Raw genomic sequence first — 25,566 nt, 5'->3', positions numbered from 1 at the left:
TGCCCCGGCCCCTGCGCCCATGCCTGCAGGCAGAGGCTGGTCGGGTGACCTCCTGTGCTGTGGTCTGTCTCTTCCAGTGGTTTCCAGCGACAGTGACAGTGACTCTGATCTCAGCTCCTCCAGCCTAGAGGACAGACTCCCGCCCACTGGGGTCAGGGGCCCGAAAGGCGACAAACCCAGGAGGGAGTCAGGTAAGGGGGAGAGTCAAATGCTGCTTATTGGCTGGGTGCGGTGCACTCCAGCTTGGGCAACAAGAGCGAAACTCTGTCTCAAAAAAAGAAAAAAGAAAAGAAAAGAAATGAAATGAAACTATTAGGCTGGGCACAGTGGCTTATGTCTGTAATCCCAGCACTTCAGGAGGCCGAGGTGAGCGGATCATGAGGTCTTGAGACCATCCTGCCCAACACGTGAAGCCCCGCCTCCACTAAAAATAAGAAAATTAGCTGGGCGCGGTGGCGGGTGCCTGTAATCCCAGCTACTTGGGAGGCTGAGGCAGGAGAATCACCTCAATCTGGGAGGTGGAGGTGGCAGTGAGCCGAGACCGCGCCACTGCACTCCAGCCTGGGGACAGAGCGAGACTCTGTCTCAAAAAAAAAAAAAGGACTGCTTATTTCCGAGGCCCCAGGCACAGAGTAGCTTTGCTGCACCTCGGATTGCTGCTTCCCAGCGGGTGTCCAAGGAGTTCTTCTACATCTGGAAGGAGAGGCGGGCTTAGGGACGGGACAACCAGGCTCTTTGAGGCTCCTCTGTACACACAGTGGGGGAAGGAGAGCAGGCAAGGGACAGGAGCCAGGGCCAGCCAGGTCACCGCATGCCCTTGGCTCACACACCTGGGACTCCTCCCACGCCCACCTGTGAACGTTCCCCAGCTGAGAGTTCACCTCCGGAATCGTGAGAGCTGAGAAAATCAGGTACAGAACTCCCTGCACTAGGTCAGTCCTGCCATGAAACCACCGTGGGGTCCCCAGGACCTGCTGTGACCTCTGGGCCTCCATTTCCTTCTCGTTAGCAAGTGAGACAGAACAGGGGGCCTCCAAAGCGCCTTCTGACTTGGATATCCCTGAGCTCACCCTCTGGGACCTGCCATATGAAAGAGAGTTAACTGGGGCGTTGAAACTGGCACAGAGAAGGCCTGGGAGAGGCAAGGAAAGATGTTTTCCTGTCCTTCAAACACACGAAGGACTTCTGGGAAAAGGGCTTCAGTCAGTCACTCCACAGGTCAGAACTGGGATCCTTGACAGAAATTTCAGGGAGGCCAATTTTAGTACGTAAGAAGAAAGGGTTCTGTAATAACTGCCCCAAATGGGAATGAAATGCCTTGGGGGTCCTGTCTTGGGACCAAGACTGGGTTGGGAATGGAAGTTTGAGCTAAATCAGAGCTGGCAAACGCCTGGCACACGTACCACCACCCTCCACTCCCGTGACCATGGCAGACATTACTAGGTGCTCGTGATACAGAGCCCTGATCCGTCACCATGGCAGACATTACTAGGTGCTCGTGATACAGAGCCCTGATCCGTCACCATGGCAGACATTACTAGGTGCTCGTGATACTCTTTCCACAGAGCCCTGATGTGCCCTCCAAATCATCCTCAGTGCAGTTTTCTAAGTGGCCAATGTCAGTAGGTAGAGATGGTGCAAGAGATGAAAACTTCTCCCGGACCAGTGACTTCCTAGGCCCCTCAGGCTGAAGATTCTAGAGATTTAGAAGAGTATAAAGGAAACTTACCTGCCGGCCTCAGTTTCCAGGGCAGGCTTTATACTCCCCTCCACCTCCCACTGTGGGCTCTTGTGCCCTCGCTCCACACCCACCCTCAGCTCTAACCAAGCAGGACTGGGAGACAGCGAAGCAGCGGGCTCCACGTCTGCTCTCTTGGCCAGGCCAGGACCAGAAACCATGTTTGAGTGAAGACCCTTTAGTGAGTTAAGGCAGCAGTCAACACCTCTCTCTTATTAGGTTAACCGAAATACATATCCCCCACCCCACCCCCACCCCCACCCCATTCCGCGATCATTGTGGATTTTCAAGTTGGTGACGTGTGACTTAGTGAAACGACCTGCAGGCCCGTTCTTGGACCCTACAGCAGCGGTCAGAGGGTGGGGTCATGCCAGAGCCTGGCAGCCATTTGGGTGGGGTGGGGGCAGACGTCCCGTAGAGACCCACCACAGTTCCGAACAAGGAACTGGACTGAGACCACCCTGTCTCAGTTTGAGATCCACAGGCCCACACGTGATCTCCCACAGGTGGCAGTGTGGAGGCCCCCAGGATGGGGTTCACGCACCCGCCGGGCCACCTCTCCGGGAGCCAGAGCAGCCTGGCCAGTGAGATGGGGACAGGCTCTGCCGACCCGCAGGGCGGGACCCTACCCCAGGCCGACCCGAAGGGCCCCGGTGAGTATCCAGCTGCTGTCTTCTCCCCTCTCCTGCCCCCGCGGCCGCGTCCTCTCTCACTCACTCCTTCCAAACTGGAGACTGGTTGGTGACATTTTCAATTCTGCATGTTTACCAAGCACTGTGTGGGGAACGAGGGGAGCCAGACCCCATCCCTGCCTGCAAGGAACAGAGAGAGGGGCCCGGAATGAGAATGGTAACCATCCGTAGCCACTCTCACTAATTACAGCAGTGGTCACCATCCTCCGCTGTATAGAACGTGCCGGCTCCTCTGGGCCGAACCTTCGTTCTGTTGGCAGAGTGGCTGGGAGGCTTATTGTCCCCATTTGATGGGTGTAGAAACCAAGGCACAGAGAGAGTGCGGGGAGAATCGTGGGCTCCCACCCCGCCCTGTGCCTCTGGACCCAGTCCTGGCTGGCCCGGGAACTTCCTGTGGCGGGGGTGGGAGACTCTTAAACTAAAGCCAGAGAGAACTGCGCAGGTGCAGGATCAGCCCTGTCTCCTTCAAGAAGGAAGCTCCAGGCAGGTTGGGCCCCTCCCTGGCCAGAGGATTCATGGGTCCACGTGTGCACCAGGGCGGCAGCTGATCTCCGTCCCCAGGGGTAGAGGGCACCTGGCAGCCCCCCGCAGGAGCGCCTGCCCCACCCCTCTCCTTCCCCACTTGATGGTTCCCCAGGAGCTGCAGAGCATCCGGGAGGCGTCTGTGGCCGCAGAGCGGACCCTGCCCCCTCCCTCTAGCCTCCTGGAGGTCCTCCACAGAGGACAGTGTGGAATCCAGCAGCCCTGAGTTCTTGTCCCAGCCCTGCCACCCACAGCCACGTGACCTTGAGCAGACTCCCCAGGTTGAACCATATGAAATTGCATTTAAAAAATTTTTTTTGAGACAGGATCTCATGCTGTTGCCCAGGCTGGAGTGCACTGGTGTGACCACAGTTCACTGCAGCCTCGACCTCCTGGGCTCAAGAGGTCCTCCTGCCTCAGCCTGCCAAGTAGCTAGGACTGTTGGCAAGTGCCGCCAGGCCCGGCTAATTGTCTTGTATTTTTCAAAGGGACGGGGTCTCCCTATGTTGCCCAGGCTGGTCTTGAACTCCTGGGCTCAAACAGTCCTCCCACCTTGGCCTCCCAAAGTATTGGGATTACAGGCAAGAGCCACTGCGCCCAATTGAAATTCCGTTTTTCTGGTTCAAAAACGTGAAATATCAGTAGTTCGATATGGTTCGCCCTTAGGTTTGATCTCTGTGCCCAGTTCTGTTATCAGTACGGTGTCCTTCGCAGGGTTCTGGGGAGAGAACAGTCAGTGTCATGTGGACGGCCTTCCCCTAGGAGGTCCTCAGTAAACGTCCGGTAATAAAGGGGGAACCGTGTGGCCCAGGCAGAGAGGGGGTTCCTGGGCTTAAGAAACAATGTGGGAAGGATGGGGGTGGAGGAGGATTTTCTATCTCCCTGCCCATTTGCTCCTTCCGGCATCCTGAGGTCTCCACGTTGGCCACCTGGGTTAGGAGGGGGCCTGAAGCCCAGAGGGGCAGGTGACTTTCCTGCCATCACACAGCAGGGCAGAGCGGCGCTGGTCTCGAGTTCGGGCTCAGGCACGGGTGTCGTCAGCAGAAGGCTGCCTTCCCCTCCAGCCCCTCCGTCTCATTCCCAAAGGCCAGGCTGTCACTGGGGCGGGAGGGACTCCACCCCTGCTCACCCTGCGGTGGCCTCTTCTCTCCTCCAAAGGTAAGAGACACACCTGGACGAGCCCCCAGTGCTGACGCGGCTCCAGCTGCCGGGGCTGAGGCGTTTGGTGCCTGGAACCAACGTCCCTGCGGAGGATTCCTGCCAGACCCTGCCCGGCTCCCCCGACCGGTCCTTGTGCCCTCGCCAGCTACCCTGTTGGCCATGACTCAACAAACCAGTGTTGGGAGCTGTCTGCCTCCCCCACCCAGTGCCTTTCTGCGCCCCTTCTCTCCCGGGGAGCTGTCTGCATCCGCCACGCCCTCCAACCACCGCCCTCAGCCCCTGACCTTATTTATTGCTCTCCCCTGCCTCACCCCCAACCTACCTTGTGATGATTTTAAGTTTGCGTGTGTCCTGGGTGGGGCTGGGGGCTTCCCAAACGCAGTGTCCGAGGGGCCGCCTGGCCGGGCTTTCTCGTTGCTGTATTAATGGAAGATGAAGCGCTAGGGCACGGCCTCTGAAGCTGTGTGTGGTCCCTTAGAGGCGAGCCCTGGAGCCAGAGCAGTGAGCGTGAGATTCACCCACCCTCTCCCTCTCCCTTCAGCTCTGGGAGGCAGGAGCAGTGCCCCCTCCCATGGGCTGGCCCAGGACCGCAGGCGAAACCTGGCTCTGGTTTCTTTGGTTTTTGTATGTTTGTTTTTGAGACAGAGTCTCGCTCTGTTGCCCAGGCTGGAGTGCAGTGGTACAATCTAGGTTCACTGCAACCTCCGCATCCCAGGTTCAAGCAATTCTCTCACCTCGACCTCCTGAGTAGCTGGGATTACAGGTGCCCGCCACCACACCCAGTTAATTTTTGTATTTTTAGAAGAGATGGCGTTTCTCCATGTTGGCCAGGCTGGTCTTGAACTCCTGATCTCAAGTGATCCACCTGCCTCGGCCTCCCGAAGTGCTGGGATGACAGGTGTGAGCCACTGCGCCCGGCCCTGTTAGGTTTCTTTGAGTGCCCTCATGGCCTGCCTGGTTTTTGCTCAGCCTGTCTTCAGCCTGAGGAGCTGGGAAGCTCCGGTGGATGCTGTGAACTCACTCGCTGAAGAGCAGCCTTCAGGTGCATCCCCGGCCAGGGCACGTGGCTCCCTCCGCCATGAATTCACTTCTCTTCAGGAGGTTTGGCTTGGCATGAAAATACTTCATTCAGAGTATGGGCAAATGCTTCTGGAAAACCCTTCCCTGAAGAGAGAGAACGTGTGTGTGTGTGTGTGTGTGTGTGTGTGTGTGTGTGTGTGTGTGTGTCAGTGTTCACACCCTCCCATCCTTCCTGCCTCCTGCCCCAAACCCTGGGTCCCTGGGTCTGGAAGGGCCTCCTCTCCAAACTGGGAGCTCCTGGGCCCCACCATTCAGGTTTTGTCCTAGCTGCTGGCAAACAGTAAAGAAACTCACTTTCCCTGTGGCACGTTATGCTTCAGAATTAAAACAATGAAGATTAACATTTGCATTGAGCCACCGTGTTGATCAAAAGACCATGATTGCCTGTGTTTCCGAGATGCATCAGTGGAAAAACTGTGGTGCCTTGACTTGCTGGAACACTTCCTAAGCCGCCGTGAAAGGAGGGGCCAGATCTGTGTGTTCATGCAGCTCACACACGTGATGCTGAACAGATAAGGCCATCTACACACAGATAATCAGAATGAGTTCTACAAACATACGTGTACGTACGTAGAAGTGTCTTTTAAATGGACAAGCACTTCTGCTTACATATGGTGCACTGAATATGTTCATATTTTCCTCTGTCCCTCAAAACCCCACTAGAATGACATAAAGGAATGAAAGTGGCATAAACCACGAAGACAGAAAGAAAAGGAGAGAAGATGACAGCGAGTGACAGATATCTGAAGAGCTCTGGAAGCCGTAACAGTAAGATTTGCTTAGTGTCAACCCCAAAATGTCTAGAAAGAAGGAAGCCAAAAGCACAAACAAGCATGGACAAGCCCATTTACTCTGCAGAATCGCCCAAATGCACAGAACTTGGAGGGGCCAGGTGTCCCGAAGGTGGAAGTTCAGGGTGGGTCTGAGGATTGTCTTGACTGAAAGAAGTGTTTACACCTGCAGGTCCCCTCTCTCGGCCTGGTGACTGCCCTTCTCTGACCATGGTAGGAGACAGGTTTACTGCCGGCCAAGGGGGATCTGAAAAGATTCTGGATTGGGGACCCCAAGGGTAGCCAAAGGCTGGGGCAAGGTGCCTTACTGAAATCAGCCTGTAAATGGAGAAGCCCTAATTCCCCATTAAAATCCGTGATGGAGGCTGATAAAAGCCAGGCCTAGTCCCCATCCATCCACCCCCAAGGCAGGACATTTATTATTTTGAGACAGAGTTTCGCTCTTGTCGCCCAGGCTGGAGTGCAATGGCACGATCTTGGCTCACTGCAACCTCCGCCTCCCGGGTTCAAGCAATTCCCCTGCCTCAGCCTCCCGAGTAGCTGGGATTACAGGCATGTGCCACCATGCCCGGCTAATTTTGTGTTTTTAGTAGAGATGGGGTTTCTCCGTGTTGGTCAGGCCAGTCTTGAACTCCTCACCTTGTGATCCACCTGCCTCAGCCTCCCAAAGTGCTGGGATTACAGGCGTGAGCCTCAGCTCCCGGCTGGCAGGACATTATTGAATTTCTCTCTGGGAAACTGATCAAAGAGAACAGATGGACAAGTCCTCACACTGGGGGTTCCCCAAACAGTGGGTCTCTGCCCAGTCCACTGTGAGACCTCCGGTCTACAAGCCTCACCCACATGTTCAGTGCTGCCTAGTAGCTTTGCTGTGTTTCACTTATAGTGGAACGGTTTTTGTATGTTTGTTTGTTTTTGAGACAGAGTCTCGCTCTGTTGCCCATGCTGGAGTGCAGTGGTGCAATCTAGGTTCACTGCAAGCTCCGCATCCCAGGTTCAAGCGATTCTCTCACCTCAGCCTCCTGAGTAGCTGGGATTACAGGTGCTGGGATTCATCGACGTCTGATGAAATCCAATAACTGAAAATACAGAGACTCCAGTACACAGAAAAAAGGAGTCAGAGGAAAATCCCCTGAAGTATTGCACCTATTAAATGAGAAAAGAATGTTATTTTTTTAAAGGCAGTGTTAAAATTCTTGAACATTAAAAATATAATAGCAGGAATTTAAAATGCATGAGAAGGGATGGAAGAGGAGAGAAATCTCCGAGAGTAAAATGCATAAACGCAAAAAGAGGGAAAAGTCAAGAATACTGGAAAACAAGAAGACCAGCTCAACATAGAAGAGCCATCAAACAGGAATTTCAACCTGAGAAACAGAAAACAGAGGAGAGGAGATGGTTGAAGAAATGACACAGAATACTTCCCAGGACTGAAGGGAATGGGCTTCCACAGAGAACCCTGCAAGTGCTCAGCACAGGGACACGAGGCCTCCGTACCGGTGTGGCCCTGGCCACCATCCCGAGCAGCAGTTTGGTGATGCCCAGCAGGCGAAGGTGGGCGCAGCCTGCAGCCGTCCCTGAGGTCTTGCTGAAACACAGATGCTCGCTCGCCAGCTCTGGGGTGGGACCCAAGTGTGTACATCTAACAGGCTTGCAGGTGACACATGGTTGAAGGGCCACACCTTGAGTAGCGCTGGCACACTGGTCCCGGAGGAGCGTTGGAGCTGGTCCCAGAGGAGCGCTGGAGCGCTGGTCCCGGAGGAGCGCTGGCACACTGGTCCCGGAGGAGCGTTGGAGCTAGTCCCAGAGGAGCGCTGGAGCTGGTCCCAGAGGAGCGCTGGAGCACTGGTCCCGGAGGAGCGCTGGAGCACTGGTCCCGGAGGAGCGCTGGAGCTGGTCCCAGAGGAGCGCTGGAGCTGGTCCCGGAGGAGCGCTGGAGCTGGTCCCGGAGGAGCGTTGGAGCTGGTCCCGGAGGAGCGTTGGAGCTGGTCCCGGAGGAGCGCTGGCGCGCTGGTCCCGGAGGAGCGCTGGAGCTGGTCCCAGAGGAGCATTGGAGCTGGTCCCAGAGGAGCGCTGGAGCGCTGGTCCCGGAGGAGCGTTGGAGCTGGTCCCAGAGGAGCGTTGGAGCTGGTCCCAGAGGAGCGCTGGAGCTGGTCCCAGAGGAGCGCTGGAGCTGGTCCCAGAGGAGCGTTGGAGCACTGGTCCCAGAGGAGCACTGGAGCACTGGTCCCGGAGGAGCGTTGGAGCTGGTCCCAGAGGAGCGTTGGAGCTGGTCCCAGAGGAGCGTTGGAGCTGGTCCCAGAGGAGCGCTGGCGCACTGGTCCCGGAGGAGTGTTGGAGCTGGTCCCAGAGGAGCGCTGGCGCACTGGTCCCGGAGGAGCGTTGGAGCTGGTCCCAGAGGAGCGCTGGAGCGCTGGTCCCGGAGGAGCGTTGGAGCTGGTCCCAGAGGAGCACTGGCGCGCTGGTCCCGAAGGAGCGTTGGAGCTGGTCCCGGAGGAGCGCTGGAGCGCTGGTCCCGGAGGAGCGTTGGAGCTGGTCCCGGAGGAGCGCTGGAGCACTGGTCCCAAAGGAGCGTTGGAGCTGGTCCTGGAGGAGCGCTGGAGCACTGGTCCCAAAGGAGCGCTGGAGCACTGGAGCGCTGGTCCCAGAGGAGCACTGGAGCGCTGGACCTGGAGGAGCGCTGGAGCTGGTCCCGGAGGAGCGCTGGAGCACTGGACCCAAAGGAGCGTTGGAGCACTGGAGCGCTGGTCCAGGGCAGTGGTGGTTCCCCTTGGCTGCTCACTGGAATCACCTGGGGAGCTTTGAAAGTACTCGTGGCAGACCCACCACTAGAGATTTGGGTTTAATTGATTTTGAACGGATCCTTGGCTGGCGCTGGGATTTAGAAAGCTCTCCAGAGGACTCCAACCTGCTGGGAGGCCTCAGGACCGTTGCCCTCCAGAAACTCGTCTACGTGGGCTCCAGGAGACATGCACGGAATATTTACAGTTCAGATTCAGAAACAACCCAAAAGCCTTCAACAGAGGAATAGATGCGTAAATTGTGATATATGCAAACAATAGAATATTATGCAGTGGTGAAACTGAATCACCACTCTCAGAGTATGTGCATCTCACCAATAATGCTGACAGGCAGGTGGCAGAAAAATACACGACACCATCTATGTAGAGATTTCACAAACATGCAAGAACGTTATATATTAAAATGTATTTTACACAGCAAGTGAATTCAGAGCCAGGAAGGATAACACAGACTCGGGACACGTCTTGGGGAGAGGAGAAATACAATTAAAGAGGAATCTTAATGTTTTATTAAGCTCAGTGATAGGTAGACGGGTTTGTAATATTTATATTTTACTTCATATTGTATATTTATATGTTTATTATAGATTTGTGTTTTTTTTTTTTTTTTTTTTTTTTTTTTTTTGAGACGGAGTCTCGCTCTGTCACCCAGGCTGGAGTGCAGTGATGCGATCTTGGCTCACTGCAGCCTCTGCCACCTGGGTTCAAGCAATTCTCCTGCCTCAGCCTCCCGAGTAGCTGGGACTACAGGCGCCCGCCACCACACCCAGCTAATTTTGTATTTTTAGTAGAGATGGGGTTTCACCATGTTGGCCAGGATGGTCTTGAACTCCTGACCTTGTGATCCACCTGTCTCAGCCTCTCAAAGTGCTGGGATTACAGGCGTGAGCCACTGCGCCCGGCCTAGATTTGTGTTTTTTATATGTCAGAAATATTTTAAAGTAAATTAAGGAGCTACACCAAACCTTGTTATGAAATTTCAGGACAGCAGGATAATCGGAATATATTCCAAAGCCTTCTAAAGAGAGAGAGAGAAAAGTCACATACAAAGGATCAGGAATTCCAATGCCACTGAAATTCTCAAAGCAAAATTTGACGTCAGAGCACAGTGAGACAAGATCTTCTGAATTCTGACGGGAAACAATGTCTAATTTGACTTTTCTATCCAGCTAGAACTTAGCGAAGTGTGCAGGCAGAATGAAGGTATGTTCAGACATGTGGGTTCTTGAAAAATATCACCTCCCTCGCCCTCTTTCTCAGGCAGCTACTGTAGGATGTGCTCCAACCAAACAAGGGAGAAAACGAAGAGAGACGGGGCACGGGAGAGAATCCTCGGGGTGGAGCTGGGTGGCTGGTCTAGAGGCCAGCGCCAGCCAGCCCAGATGAGGACAGAGGAGGTGCACAAGGATCTACAAGAAGCATGTGTGTGTCAGGGAGCTCGAATATGAGAGCGACATCATGACATTTTATAATACATAATGCTCTATAAAATTACAAAATCAAGACATAGAATCCGCATGAGGTTTTAGATACTGAGGAACTAAAGGCGTTCGAAGGTGACTGACTGGAGATGAGCAGGGCATTCCTGCGTTACGTTATAAACTTTGTAGGACAGTTCCCCTTTTAGAACAATAGACTCTATTTCATTTATAACAATGAGTTTTTATGGAAAAATACACGCCAAACTGCTGACAAACTCACAGGGCAGGGGGGTGGGGCAGTGAGAGCCCCAAGGCCATAGCAGATGAGCACGTAAACACCTGCCTGGCCGAGAAAAGACAGCGTGTGGGCTGCCCCGCAGTCCCTGGGTCCACACCCGACCTGGGAACACCAGCCTTGGGGTGGCTCCGGCCTCTGCCCGCAGTTCTAAACCGCAGGTGCGCTACCCACGCCTCTGTGGGACCGACGCCCTCTCAGACCTGATGCAGATGAGCCCCCACACTCAGCCCCCCCACCAGAACCCCACGACTGGGCCGGACCCAGTCCCCGCACTCCCAGGGTGGGTTCCAAATGCGTTTCCTAGAAAGGCATTCAGTAAGATGACGTCGGTGTGGAAGGGGCAGCTTCGGAGCGGAGCTGGGATGCAGATCCCTCACGGGAGCCTGTGGCTGCCTTGGGAGTCAAGGGTTCTTGTGGGCTGGCCTGGGAACCAAGAAATCCTTTCTTCACAAAACTGCTTTCTTAGTCCCAAGCAACCAACTTACAAATTAGCTTTCAGAACTGAGCCTCTCCTGGTAGAAGGTGGAAGGTGGAAGGTGTTCTGTGACGTCCGTAAAAATCAGGGCGCACAGAAGGGACCAGATTCGGCCTAAATACCAGATAACACAAGTGGCTCCTAAAAGAGGCAGCAAGGGGAGAGCTCATGAACTCTGGACGCTGGTTTCAAATCCCAGATCTGCTGCTTAGTGCCTGAAACTATGGTGCTTCTCTGTACTCTTGTCTTCTCATCTGTGAAATGGGGATAACACTTCCTTCTCAGGATGACTGTGGACATTTAAAACGTGAGAGCCCAGTACAGCTCCCACCGCCGTGACCAGCACGTCAACAGCTACCAGCTGTTTCTCCGGTAGAATTCAGCGAGGCAGTGAGTGCCTCAGGTGTGATCGAGATGCCATAAGAACGTGAGCAGGGTGGCTGCCTGGTACCCGGGGCGCAGTAAACCTTCACGCTCCTCCCTTTGGGGCTTTGGAATAATGGTGCTAATCCACATTCATTCCCCCGTGGAGCATTAATTGGGCAGCTGCTGGTGCAGGTGCAGTGTTCTAGGCCCTGGGTTTGGTAGTGGACGAAACAGACGTGGCCCCGCCCTCCTGCTGCAGCTGAACCACCCAAGGGACTTGGGTGCACGGCCCCAAGCTGATGCTCAACCCTGGTGCACAGGGAGGATTTCTGCCCCAAAAAGTGGGGGCTGGCACAGGCCCAGCTGGTTAGAGGATTTCTGCCCCAAAAAGCGGGGCCTGGCGCCTTCCCCACGTGACAAAACGCCCACTTTCTGCCCTCGCTTCTCAGGGTTCTGGAAAGTCGGCGGATCTGTCCCGCCTGATCCCGCCTCTCGGTGAACCGGTGGTGGCAGCGGCCTGTTCTGCCAGGCCGGGCGCAGCAGGCTGAGGAGAAGGAAGCTGCCTGGCTCGGGGAGGGAGGCCCCTCAGGACTCCAGGCCACGCCCTCCCTGGCTCCCCACTTCCCTCGCCGCGACCCCCACCCCCTCTCACTGACTGACTTTGCCAAGGACAGACAGAGCCTCAGTTCCACGAGCCGCGGCCAGGGAGGGAGGAGGCATCCTCCTGTGCGGGGTGACCGTCACCTTCATGGCCACCGTTTGTGGAGTCAGGCACCTGCGTGAGCTTTGGGGAAATCCCCGCCCACCTCGGAGTCAGGCACGTTTGTGCTCCCACTTTACAGAGGAGGAAACTGAGGCCCAGAGAGGTCGAGGGCCCGACTTGGAATCGGGGCGGTCAGGTGCCAAAGACCACGCCCCACAGGCTTCACCGCAAGGCCAGGGTTTGAGATGAAAAAAGCTGGGGTTCCAAGGGCAGAGGATGCAGGTGTCAGCAGCACAGATGGAAACTTCTAGATGAACGGGGGAACGTCAGCCCCTTGTCCCGCTGGGGTATTTTCCCAGTGCTGATGTAACAAATGAGAGTGAGTCTCAGTCAGTGCAGAGATTTCGCCCCTGTTCCGGAAACTGTCTCGTGTCCGTGGCCCCACCTGGCTGTGAGCCCCAGGTTCGGAGCTCAGCCTTCCTTCGTGGGCACTTGGGGGTGGGTTCACTGAAGCAGCCGCCCTTGCAGGTGCAGGGGTGGCTTTGGCTGGGAGGGTTTCCAGCAGCTTCCATGGATCAAGTGGGCTCTCAGGGCCTTTGAAGCCCAGGGCCTGTCTCTAGGCTGACCTTCAACCTCAAGGAGGGCTGTGGGAGCCGGGCCACGGAACGTGGCACCTGAACTCCAAGAAGGGGAGCTGATCCCTCGGGCCCCAGCACTGCTCACAGGCTCCCACAGCTGTCTCTCTTCTTCCCACAAGCACCTGCCTCCCCTTTTTAAAAATTGCAGCAAAATTACGTAGAATTTAAGTGTATAGTTCAGTGGCATGAAGTACATTCACAGCAGTGTGTAACCGTTACCATCGAACATTTCCAGAACTTTCCCATGATCCCATACACAACTCCCCGTTTCGCCTCCCCCAGCCCCAGGAGCCACCCTTCCACTTTCTGTCTCTGTCGCTGACTACCCTGGGTTCCTCATATAAGTGGAATCATGTATTTGTCCTTTTGTATCTGGCGTCTTTCACTTAACAGCATGTTTTCAAGGCCCATTCCTGTCGGAGCACCTGTCCGATTTTTATTCCACTTTATGGCTGATGATATGTGTGTGTATCCATCATCTGCCGACGGACGCTTGGGTTGGTTCCCCGTTTTGGCTGCTGTGACTAAGGCTGCTATGAACTAGGTGTACAGATGTCTGTTTGAGTCCCTTCTTCCAGTTCTTTTGGGTAAATACCCAACGGTGGGCCGGGCGCAGTGGCTCACGCCTGTAATCCCGGCACTTTGGGAGACTGAGGAGGGCAGATGACTTGAGCCCAGGAGTTCGAGACCAGCCTGGGCAATGTGGCAAGACCCCATCTCTACCAAATATACCGAAAAATTAGCCAGGCACAGTGGCCCACGCTTGTAGTTCAAGCTACTAGGGAAGCTGAGGTAGGAGGATAGCTTGAGCCTGGGAGGTCGAGGCTGCAGTGAACCATGATCATGCCACTGTACTCCAACCTGAGTGACAGAGTCAGAACTTGTCTTTAAAAAAAAAAAAAAATACCCAGGAGGAATTGTTGGATCATATGGTAATTGTAGGTTGACTTGCTTTTAGGACCATAGTCCACTGAGGCCGTACCACTTCACACTCCCACCAGCGATACGCAAAGGTCTGCCTTTCATTTGAACACAGGACACCATCCTCCTGAGCCCCGCACTGGCCCCCAGCACCATCCCTGCCCCAGGAGCTTCAGCTGTTCCCATGATGCTGGCCGCGTGGGCATGCACCCAGGGCAAGCAGGCAGGGCCCTGCGCTCGGCTCAGGGATCGGCTGTCGCCATCTGGAAATGCTTCGTTTTGTCGAATGAGGGTCCCCCCGTTTTCATTTTGCACCAGGCCCTGTGATCGTAGAGCGGTCCTGCCCGGCCTGGCTGTCTTTCTGGGCACAGCCTCTGTAAGTGCAGCTAGATCAACAGTCCAGGCCGACCGGGATGAGTCCCCTGACTCTGCAGAGGGGCCTCCTGGGGAGGTGGCAGGAGTGCCTGACCGGGCGTCTGGGACACAGGTTCACATCCTGGCCCTGCCTCGAGCCCTCCGTGTTTGTCACTCCCCGCCTGTGAGATGAGAGAGTCCCTCACCATGTTCCCCAGTGGGGAGAGAGAGTCCCTCACCGTGTTCCCCAGTGGGGAGAGAGAGTCCCTCACCGTGTTCCCCAGTGGGGAGAGAGAGTCCCTCACCGTGTTCCCCAGTGGGGAGAGAGAGTCCCTCACCGTGTTCCCCAGTGGGGAGAAGCCTCCTACGTAGGGTGACCAGCTGGAGGGCCAGTTGTTGGAGGTCCTGGGCAGAAGCGGCCCTCGCCAGGGGAGATGGACGGCCCACAGACGCACACACACGTGTGCATACACTAGTATGCACAGACACAGAAAGCTTCACCTGTTTACAGAATACGGAGGAGGCCAGGTGCAATGGCTCTTGCCTGTAATCCCAGCACTTTGGGAGGCCAAGGCAGGAGTATCACCTGAGCCCAGGAGTTCGAGACCAGCCTGGGCAATATGGGGAGATGCCATCTCCAGAAAAATAAAATATAGCCAGACGTGGTGGTGCTTGCCTGTAGTACCAGCTACACAGGAGGCTGAGAAGGGAGGATCACTTGAGCCTAAGAATTGGAGGCTGCAGTGAGCTGTGACTGTGCACCTGCACTTCAGCCTGACTGACAGAGCAACACCCTGTCTCAAATATATGCGGAGGGCCTGTGAGTTTAAATGGCTCATCTAGTGCCAGCAAATGCTCTTCTGCACAGGGGAGGGATGAGACCAAAGGAAAACCTGGCACTAGCATTGCCCGGAGCATGTGAGGAGAAGGGCCTCGCCAGGCCATGTGTGAAGAGCATTGACAGAGCCCCTGCCGCGGCTGAGTCCCGGCGTCCCCTGCAGAGCAGGGCCTTGACGCTCCAGTTTCCTGTCCCTTTCCTTTCCTCTGCAAACAGTCAGGGCTCTGACCTGCAGCGCCCGCGCCACCCCTGGGGCTGTGTCTTGTGCAGAAAGCAGAGCAGAGCCTGCCTCTCCCAACCCCACAGTACCGCGGAGAGCAGACAGGCGGGAGGAGGAGGAGGTGGGAGCTCAGAGAGCCTTGGGAGCCCCCAACAAGGTGCCCCCGGTCTCCACCAAGACGGGCCGAAGCTCTGAGCCTTTGATGCAGACCCCAGGTTGTCTGCAGCTGCTTCAGTGCCAATTACCAGAAAATAATGCAGCGTGCTCAGCCCCTGCCTCTCAGCGGCTCCTCTTTGGAGACATTTTAAGTCTGCCTGTACCCCTCCCTCCCTCCCGTCTGCCATCGCCTCCACCTCTGCCCAGGCTCTTTCATGGGGAAAAGGGAGCCAAAAGCTGGGCCGTGTCATCCCTGCCCCCAAAGCAGGGACCCGTCCAGATCAGTCGCTGCACCTCCTTCCCAGGCTCTGCTTCCAGAGTGGTGTGGCAAGGCGGGGTCCCTACAGCCGGCTCCTGAAGGCAGAAGTCAAGGCTTATTCACCTTTGGGTCCCTGGTTAGCTGTCGAGAAATACTGCTGGATCAATGGACGCATGGATGCATGGGCAGATGGAGGGGTGGGGGTGGGTCAGTGGGTGGTGGAGGGGTGAGGAAGGTGGGGGGATGGGTGGATGGCAGATGAGTGAGGGATGGATGGAGGGATGGATGAGTGAGGGACAGGTGAGGAGATGGATGGGTGAGTGGGTGGAGTGGGGGATGGGTAGGGCAATGTTTGAGTGGGGAGTGGGTGGGGGAAGGATGGGTGGGGGATGGGTTAGCGGATGGGGATGGGTTGGGGAAGGGTGAGTGGGGGCATCGGGGGTGGCTGGATGGATGATTGGGTGGGGGATGGTGGGGGTGGGTGGGTGGCTGGGGGATAGATGGGAGGATGGATGATGGACAGACTAATGGAGCACTGGACAGACGGATGGAGGGACAGGTGCATAGATATTCTGTAGGGACCAATGTGCTGAAGGACGTCTGAGAGGATGGACATGTGAGCAGAGGATGGACCGCTGTCCTGATGGGACAAAGGATGTGTGGATGGATGGAAACACTGTAGTGCCAGGGCCCATGTGCTCTGCATCCCTAGGGAGGGGCCCGCAGACCAGGAGCCCCAACCCACAGTTCCCACAAGCTGTGGGTCCTCGGCCAGGGGCGCTGAATTCAAAGTTGCTACAGGAATACTGGGCAGAGCAGCTCTTGAAGCCCTGCCAGGGCTTCTGGGCCTCAGTTAGTGCCCTGCCTGGGGACCAAGCCAGGCCTGCAGGCCTCAGAGCAGCCACCACCCAGGGAGGGGGTAGCAGCTCTGGCCTGCCAGCCTCTAACTGCCCACTCACTGCCCAGGCCAGCACCCACCCAGGCTGGCTCACCCTCCATGCCAGGCCACTGGCGAAGCAGAGTGGGGCTGTGAAAGGTGCCAGGGCCCTTGTGCGGAGCCCTGGTCTGTGTGCCCAGCCTGCCTCAGTGACCCCCAACGAACTCCCCCCCATCAAAATCACTACAGCTGTAGCCCCAGCTACTTGGGAGGCTGAGGCAGGAGGATTGCTTGAGCACAGAAGTTGGAGGCTGCAGTGAGCCGTGATCTCGCCACTGCACTCAGCCTGGGTAACAAAACGAGACCCTATTCAAAAAAAGAAAACTCACTGCCACATTCCTTATGCTAATAAGACAACCCTAAAGTGTTTTTACAGATGAGGATTAACTGATCTACCTGACATGTTAATTAACCAGCCCTTAATGTGTGTGCAGGTGAGATCTCACTCACACTCACTCACACAGAAGTACAGGAATGTGTCACCTAACAACCAGGATACGACGGGGATACTTCCAAGAAATGTGTCATCAGGCGAGTTCATCATTGTGCAGACATCATAGAGGGCACGGACGTAAATCTACATGGCAGAGCCTACGGCACACCTAGGCTGTGGGGGAGAGCCTATGGCTCCTGGGTTACAAACCTGTGCAGCATGTGACTGAATACTGCAGCAACGCAGTGGAATTGTGTGTGTAGCTAACCATAGAAAAGGTACAGTAAAAATACGGCATAAAAGATATTTTAAAATGGCACAGGTGTGTAGAGCACTTACCGTGAACGGAGCTCGCAGGACTGGAGTCGCTGTGGGAGAGTCAGTGTGTGGTGGGTGTGACTGGCAGTGTAGCAGGTTTGTTTACACCAGCATCACCACAAACAAGGGATAGCGTGTTGCACCGTGACATTACAAGAGCTGCAACATCACTAGGCAATGGGAATTTTCAGCTCCTTTGTAATCTTATGGGACCCCCGCTGGATATACAGCCTGTCACCGACAAACTTCGTAATACGGTGCATGACTGTGTTTTAAACTAAATCACGCAGCTGGGCCAAGCACCCCCCTCCTCTGCTGTGCCGCCTCCAGAGTGTGTAAGTGCAGACAGGTCAGTTGTGCCAACGTGGGCCTCAGATTCCCTGCTAAATCCAAGATTGAGTCAGACGCACTCCAGGGTCTCTTGGCCCTGAAAGTCTGTGACTTTGGAGCGTCTCTGCCCTAGGCGATGGGGTGAGACCAGGCCAGGTCGCCAGGCTCCTCGAACTGGGGAGGGGGAGAGCCCTTCATCCAAGCCCAGCAGCTCCCACAGAACCTGAGCTGTGCCAGGCACACCTGGGAGAGACATCGGCCAGACTCTGAACTGGGGTCCGGAGCCACCTCCCTCTGAAGGAGCTGCTGATGTGGCTTGGATCTGTGCCCCACCCACGTGTCCCGTTCAGGTGTAGCCCTCAGTGTTGGAGGTTTTCTCATGACTGGTTTAGCACCGTCCGCCTTGGAAGTTCTCACCAGCTCGGCCGTTTACGCGCGTGTAGCGCCTCCCGCCTCAGTCTCTTGCTGCTGCTCTGACCGCGTGGCGTGCCTGCTCCCCCTTCGCCTTCTGCCGTGACTGTAAGTGTCTGGAGGCTCCTCAGAAGCTGAGTACAGGCCAACATCAGGCTTCCTGTACAGCCCGAGGAACCGTGAGCCAATTACACTGCTTTTCTTTATAAATGACCCAGCCTCGGGTGCTTCTTTACAGCAGGGCAGGACTAATGCAGCCAGGGACGGTGACCTGCAAGGCCTGGAGCAGCCACAGATGTGGCCTTCCGCAGCTCGTAGGGCCTCCACGTCTGAACCGATAAGCACACCTGCCGTTTTCTGAGCAGCTGGGGAGGGAACGGCTCCTCTTGGAAAGCAAGTGTCTTCGTTTAGGAAAAAGCTCCCTTGTCATTAGCCATTTTAAAGGCACATTTCAACCAGGGGCCAAGAGACATTAGAAACGAACACAATTTAGAGGAAAGCGCAGAGGTCAGAGCGAGGAGTTGAGGCAGGAGGTCCCTGAGTGAAGCTCCCTCCCCCTTGCGTCCCCCACACTTTGATGGGGCGACTACAGGACTTGTGTGTCATGTTCCGTTTGACGCCGTTTGCACTACAGTGATCTCAGGGCCTCCGTCCCACCCCAGACGTCTGCAGTGTCTCCCACACACCCAGATGCCTCGTGCCTAAGGATTTATGGGGGAACAGGGGCGGAACGTCACATCTAGTCTCCGTGGTTCAGAAATGTGTGCAAGGACGCGCATCCACCTCAACACTGAAATAACAGCCACAGGCGATGTTACAGAAACCTCAGCGAGGGCTGCGGCCTTCCGCAGGACACAGACCTCACCTGGCACTTTTATGCAGCGAGGAGCAGGAGGCCACAGGCAGAGCGAGCACCCACCCAGGTTTTCCAGGACCAGCGGGTCTCGCCAGGTGCGGGACTTTCGGGGCTGAAGCCAGGAAAGTTTCCAGCAAACTGGGGAGAGTTGATCACCGTAAACAGCCACCACCTGGGTCACATGGACCCCGGCCGGAGGCCAGACTGGGTCTCTCCACACGTCCCCTTAGTCAGCTCTCGCCTTAAAGGAATTGTGGGGGCGGACACCATGTCCTTCGCTGCTCAGAGGAGGAAACTGAGGCTGAGAGAAGTCCGTCAACTTGCACACGACCACACCACCAGCGAGTGGCAGAGCGAGGATTTCAGCCCGAGGCCCGTGCTCTTCGGCTCTGTGCTTGTCACGTGGTCTCCTGAGGCTCCTCGACTTTAAACCGAAACCAACACCCTCGACAGCCTTACTCTGTGCCCTGGTGCAGAGCCTGGCCCCGGAGTCCCCTCGCTTTCCGTAGCCCCTCCCCATCCTACCAGTGCCTTCCCTTCCTCGGACCACTCCCGGCTGCAGGTCGCCGTCTCCCTCTGCCACCCTTCCCACGTGTCAGCCCAGCAGAGCCCTGTGGACCTTCACCGCACGCCCCGCTCTGACCCTCGGCCAGGCCTGCAGGCCGCACCTCCCTGTCTGCTCCTCGGTCAGGAAACAGCGTTTCCCGCCCAGCCTGGGGATTTCCAAGCTGGAAATCTCAGCACGGAAGAGGCTTAAACAGGGTCAGGTAACAGAAATAACAAGATGATGAATTATTCCAGGGAAAGGGCAATTTTCCTCATACCCTGCCTGACTCCGGGAACACCGTGAGCATGGTGGAAATTGGAGGGTCAGAGCTGGTATCCAGGGAAAGAGAAAGGAATTCGCCCTGCCTGCCGCTGTCGGTGCAGCTCCAGGAGCGAGAGAGGGTGTGAGGTCAGTCCCAGGCTGGGCCCAGAACCAGCCACGAGCAGGCGCGTCCTCCCTGGAGGCCCAGGACCTGCCCCCAGCCAGCTGAAGAGGCCGGGGACTTGAGGCCGAAAGCCAGCATCCGGAGCCGCACAAATGCGTGCTCTCGTCCCAGCTCTGGCACGTGCCAGCTGTGTGACCTTAGGTAAGGAAGTTGACCTCTCTGAGCCTCCTGGACACGTGCAGCAGTAGATGGCGGCCGCCCACTCCCGGGATCAGAGGGCTCTCGGGTGTGAGCTGCAGCAGGGCGTGGTGGGAACTGCCACGAGACGCAGGACCCTCCAGTTATCTGGGGCACCAGGCCCGTGTCAGAGGAGCAGCTGCAGAGGTGAGGCTAATTCTGCAGGGGGCCCAGTCTGACTCCGACCTCCCACCCAGCCACGGCTCTCACCTGCCTACCCTCTGCTCTCTCTGAGGCTTCCGGATTACGGGAGTTTGTCTCTTGCCTGTTTGTGTTTTGTTGTGGTTTTATGATGGCTTTCCAGACCGTTTTATGGAAATCTTTCTAAGGTGTACCAGGAGCGCCTCGTTTTTCCAGATCAACGTATAAGTGTCTCGTAAACTCTGATGACTCGGGGTGCTGTGGAAGTGAGGAGACCTCTTTGCCCCCACGCTGCCCGACCCCAGCACATTGGAGCTGCCTCCTCCTCCAGCCCCAGACAGCCCTCCCCGCTTCCTCTTGAATCTGCTGCTGGTTACCCCTGGGGAGACCAAGCCTTGCTGGTGGAGGGGAGATAAACAAACTCACCAAATCATTATTCTTAATTTGCAGGAAGGCCAAAGCTCTCTCTGAGCTGAGCTCTATTCTAAAGACATTTTTTACTGTTTAGAAGCCTTTGATTCCTTTACTTCCCAGCAACGGGCTGAGTTCCCAGGGCTGAAGTTGCCTTGAAGTTTGAATGCTGAATAAGAAAAAGAGTTTTCCTCTATTTTGTTATTAACGCAATCCAGAGTTTGAGCTGGTAGCATAAAGATTTCAAACATACTGAGTAGGATTTCTTCCACTAGATTGTTTTGGAAAATACACATATGAAATCTGGGAAGGACAGATACAAAAGAAAAACAAGTCTCAGTTGCAGGCTAAGGTGGATGGAAGGGGGTTGCCGCAAGGAGGCTCAAACCTGAGACAGTCGGTAAACCAGAAAAACCTCCCCTACATTTGCGGGCTGGCGTGCAGCTGCTCACATTTTTATCTTGCTAAATTAAGAATATAAAATAATAACCATTGGATAAGATCACCCTTATTTTAGAAAAGAAAGGGGAAAAGTCAACAAAAAGGCTGTTTTGTTTTGTTTTAATTAAAGGGATTTAACTTTCTGGAAAACTTCCTACATTACCCTCTGCTTGTCTTATTTTGTCATGGGTGAGTAAAGCTGTCAGCTTCTCAGCTTCTGTAAACCACCAGGGTAGGACCAATACTTGGAGGCCGGATACTAGAACGCCTGGGTTCCAGGGTCGGGATCCTGCTGTGAACAGGATATGGACAGACTGATGGAGCATTGGACAGACGGATGGAGAGACAGGTGCATAGATACTCTGCATGGACCAATGTGCTGAAGGACGTCTGAGAGGATGGACAGAGCTTGGAGGTTCCAAGGTCGGGATCCCGCCGAGGACGCCTGGGTTCCGGGGTCGGGATCCCGCCGAGGACGCCTGGGTTCCGGGGTCGGGATCCCGCCGAGGACGCCTGGGTTCCGGGGTCGGGATCCCGCCGAGGACGCCTGGGTTCCGGGGTCGGGATCCCGCCGAGGACGCCTGGGTTCCGGGGTCGGGATCCCGCCGAGGACGCCTGGGTTCCGGGGTCGGGATCCCGCTGTGTTGCGTGAGCTGGGTTCGGGTTCGAGTGTTCTCTGTGCTGGTTGTGCAGACACACAGCCTGGGTTTGAATCTGAGTTTGAATCTGGGTTTGAATCTGGAGTCCATCTCCAGCCACGGGGTCCTGCAGAAGGCCTCCGTGCCTCAGTTTCCCCGTCTGTGAAATGGCAGTGGTTGCCGTGGCCTCTCGTGGACGTGTGGTGAGGCCCCTCTCTGGCACTCGCGTCTGCTCACTGGCTGCTGCTTGTGGCTGCTTGTTGGGTGTGGCTCCTGCAGGCCCTTGCAGGTCTGTGTGGACTCAGAGGAGTTGGGGGCAGAAAGGAGCTTTGGTGATGGAAGCACCCAGGCCAGGGAGAAGAGACGCGGAGGATTCGACTCCTGGCCACACGGGGCCAGGCAGTCCCCAGAGATCTTGCCCAGCTCCGTCTTTCAGGTCCTGACACTTTATCTCAGGACCTCAGCAGGCATTTGGGAGCACAAAGAGAGGGTGGTGGGGCAGGGGGCCCTCCCGGCTGAGAGTGCCTTTTGGAGAAGCGGTCTGCCCCGATGCAGCATTTCTCAGATCTGGACCCTGACAGATGGGCCACCAGGGGATCCCGGAAGACTGAACTCCCGTCTCCCACCACACACACACGTGCACACGTACACACACGCATGAGCACATGTACACACTGACATTCTCCTCACCCTGAGTAACACAGGATCTGTGAACACCAATTCTAGTCATTTGAGTGTGTGTACAGCTGTGTGTGTACAGTTGTGTGTGTACAGCTGTGTGTGTCCAGCTGTGAGTGTGTGTACAGCTGTGTGTGTGTACAGCTGTGTGTGTGTACAGCTGTGTGTGTGTACAGCTGTGTGTGTCCAGCTGTGAGTGTGTGTCCAGCTGTGAGTGCATGTACAGCTGTGTGTACAGTTGTGTGTGTCCAGCTGTGAGTGTGTGTACAGCTGTGTGTGTGTACAGCTGTGTGTGTGTGCACGTGCACATGAGCATCTGTGTGTACACGTGTGCCTGTGTGGGTATGCACCTGTATGTGCCTGTGTGGGTGTGCCTATTAGGGTGTGTACACCTGTGTGGGTGTGCATCTGGAATGGTGTGTGAACACATATGTGGTCTTGGGTACACATATGCATATGTATGCACACACGTGTGCAGCCTACACATACAGAGCTGTGCATACACTCAACTGACTAGAGTTGGTGTTCAGAGATCCTGTGTTGCACATGTATGTATGTAAGTATCTGTGGATGTAGGATGAGCATAAAAGGATTTAAAAGTTTGCTCTGGCCGAGTGCGGTGTCTCATGCCCGTAATCCCAGCACTTTGGGAGGCTGGGACGGTGGATCACTTGAGGTCAGGAATTTGACACCAGCCTGGCCAACATGGAGAAACCCTGTCTCTGCTAAAAATACAAATAATTAGCTGGGCATGATGGTGGGCGCCTGTAATCCCAGCTACTCAGGAGGCTGAGGCAGGAGAATCACTTGAACCCGGGAGGCGGAGCTTGCAGTGAGCTGAGATCGCACCATTGCACTCCAGCCTGGGCGACAGAGCCTGACTCTGTCTCAAAAAAAAAAAAAAAAAAAAAAAAAAAAGCTTTTTCTGACGTTTCTCTCTCCTGCTTTCCACCCATCCTCCTCTTTTCTGTCTTTTATTCCTTTACTGTAATGAAAAAAAGGAAAGGCAGCTGAGAAGACCAGCAAAGCGCCAGCAAGCTTGAAGTCACGTAGACCTAGATTCAAACCCCAGCTCTGTTATTCTCTGTCCAGTGATACTGAGCAAGTCACTTAACCCCTCCAAGCCTCGGTTTCTCATTCATACCGTGGGATAAAAACATTTGCCAGGCCGGGCGCGGTGGCTCACGCCTGTAATCCCAGCACTTTGGGAGGCCGAGGCGGGCGGATCACAAGGTCAGGAGATCGAGACCATCCTGGCTAACACGGTGAAACCCCGTCTCTACTAAAAATACAAAAAATTAGCCGGGCACGGTGGCGGGTGCCTGTAGTTCCAGCTACTCGGGAGGTTGAGGCAGGAGAATGGCGAGAACCCGGGAGGCAGAGCTTGCAGTGAGCCCAGATCACGCCACCGCACTCCAGCCTGGGCGACAGAGCGAGACTCCGTCTCAAAACAAACAAGCAAACAAACAAAAAACATTTGCCTGACACAGCACACGACAGTAAGAGTGCATGAATGCAGAGTGGGTGGCCGAGGGCTGACTCTGGGGTCAGACTGGGTTTGCAGCCTGTTCTGTGAGTTTCTAACAGGGTGGCCGTGGACAGTTTGTTGCCCCCTGTGCCTCCGTGTCATCCCGAAGACTGCCACTTTGTGGAGGTGCTGTGAGGAGTGAATGTGGTGGCAAGTTAACACCTCACTGCAGTTCTTGGCACATAGCAGGAGCTTTATAAGGGGCAGTTATTAAAATGTGTATCAAAAGCACTGAGGAAAAAAAAAGAGAGAAAGCCAAAAAGCATTTAGACTTTTTTTCTTTTTAGAGACAGGATCTTGCTCTGTCGCCCAAAGCTGGAGTGCAGCGGCAAGATCCTAGCTCATCACGGCTGGAACTCCTGGGCTCAAGCAATCCTCCCACCTCAGCCTCCCAAGTAGCTGGGACTGCAGGGGCAGCCACTGTGTCCAGTAATTTTTGAAAAAAAAAATGTTTTGTAGAGACAGGATCTCACTGTGTTGCCCAGGCTGGTCTGGAACTCCTGGCCTCTCAAAATGCTTTCATCCTGCCTTCCCAAAGTGCTGGGATTACAGGCACGAGCCACCATGCCCAGCCTATTTAGAGTTTTTAGGGGGGATGGAAATGTTCTAAAATTGGATTGTGCTGGTGGTTGCACAACTCTTTACATTTACTAAAAATCATTAAATTGTGCACTTGAAATGGTTGAATTTTATGGTGTATAAATTATGCCTCAATAAAGCCGTTTTTTAAAAAGCACTTAGAGTTAGTGAAAAAGCAACCTGCAGAATAATATACACACTATTGTTGTCATTTATGAAAAGTTTTAAACTATGTAAAACAATACTTCTCTAATACAAATATATGTAGTGAAAATACCGGATACAGCCTGGAATGATAAACGTAAATTTCATAATTACGCTCGCTCCCTGGGGTGGGGCTGAGACACAAGAAGGGAATTTTTATCTGTAATGTTTTATTGTATTTATATTTTTAAAAGACCAGGAAAGCGCCATGTGCAATGGTGTCACGTAAAGTCACAATATAAAAAAGGCAAAGCCAGGCACAACGGCGTGGGCCTGCGGTCTCAGCTACTCGGGAGGCTAAGGCAGGAGGATCGTTTGTGTCCAGGAGTTCAAGTCCAGTCTGGGCAATATAGCAAGTCTCCATCTCTAAAAAATAAATAATCCTGGGGGCAGGGAGAGGTGCCTGATGGGAGAAACCCGTGCTGGGGTGGGGAAGGCTGGCAACTTCTTGCTTCGTGACTTGGGTGGTGATTATGCTGATGTGTCTTTGTAACTAATCATTTGAGGCAACTGTGTTGTATGCAGTTTTCTATGCTATCGTTCACAATCTTATGAGTTCAAAAATCTCAGGCTGGGAATGGTGGCTCGCACCTGTAATCCCAGCACTTTCGGAGGCTAACCGGGGAGGATGACTCTAGCCCAGTAGTTTGAGAGCAGCCTGGGCAACATGGCGAAACCCTGTCTCTGCAAAAAAAAAATACAAACAAATTAGCTGGTTGTGGTGGCATGTGCCTGTAGTCCCCGTTACTCAGGGGGCTGAGGTGGGAGGATCACTTGAGCCCAGGAGGTGGAGGCTGCAGTGAACCGTGATTGTGCCACTGCACTGCAGCCTGGGCGACAGAGCAAGACTCTGACTCTTAAAGAAAAGCAAACCAAACAAAACCCTCCATAAAAAATGAAAGTGTTAGTTTGGGTGGATATGTTTTGGAATTTGTTATGTTATTTTCTACAGTCTTGTGTAATAAAATTCAAAATAATTAAAACAAAATTATGGCCTGCCTTGCAGGTTGGGGTGGGGGCTGTGAGGTATTTGGGATAACACAGGGAAGTGCCTGGGG

General features: G+C 54.8%; 1 protein-coding gene across 12 annotated transcripts in view; it reads left to right on the top strand.

The window, feature by feature from the left end:
• The window catches only part of RPH3AL (rabphilin 3A like (without C2 domains)), a 184,650-nt gene that overhangs the window by 150,217 nt on the left and 8,867 nt on the right, over positions 1 to 25,566 (top strand). For 8 of the 12 annotated variants that reach the window (XM_073023838.1, XM_073023835.1, XM_073023839.1 and 5 more), the window contains 2 exons: positions 78 to 191; positions 2,245 to 2,391. The exons of 2 other annotated variants lie outside the window; for them this stretch is intronic. In XM_073023838.1, coding sequence (XP_072879939.1) covers positions 78 to 191; positions 2,245 to 2,391 — 261 coding nt within the window. Of the gene's footprint in view, positions 1 to 77; positions 192 to 2,244; positions 2,392 to 4,110; positions 5,535 to 25,566 lie in introns of those variants that run through there. 2 more of the 12 variants (XM_073023843.1, XM_073023841.1) reach the window with 1 other exon arrangement.

The sequence above is a fragment of the Chlorocebus sabaeus genome, chromosome 16 (genome assembly GCF_047675955.1).
Source record: "Chlorocebus sabaeus isolate Y175 chromosome 16, mChlSab1.0.hap1, whole genome shotgun sequence".
In the NCBI taxonomy this organism is placed as follows: domain Eukaryota; kingdom Metazoa; phylum Chordata; class Mammalia; order Primates; family Cercopithecidae; genus Chlorocebus; species Chlorocebus sabaeus.
Note: the sequence above shows the minus strand (reverse complement) of the source record. Positions and strands in the feature narration are given on the sequence as shown.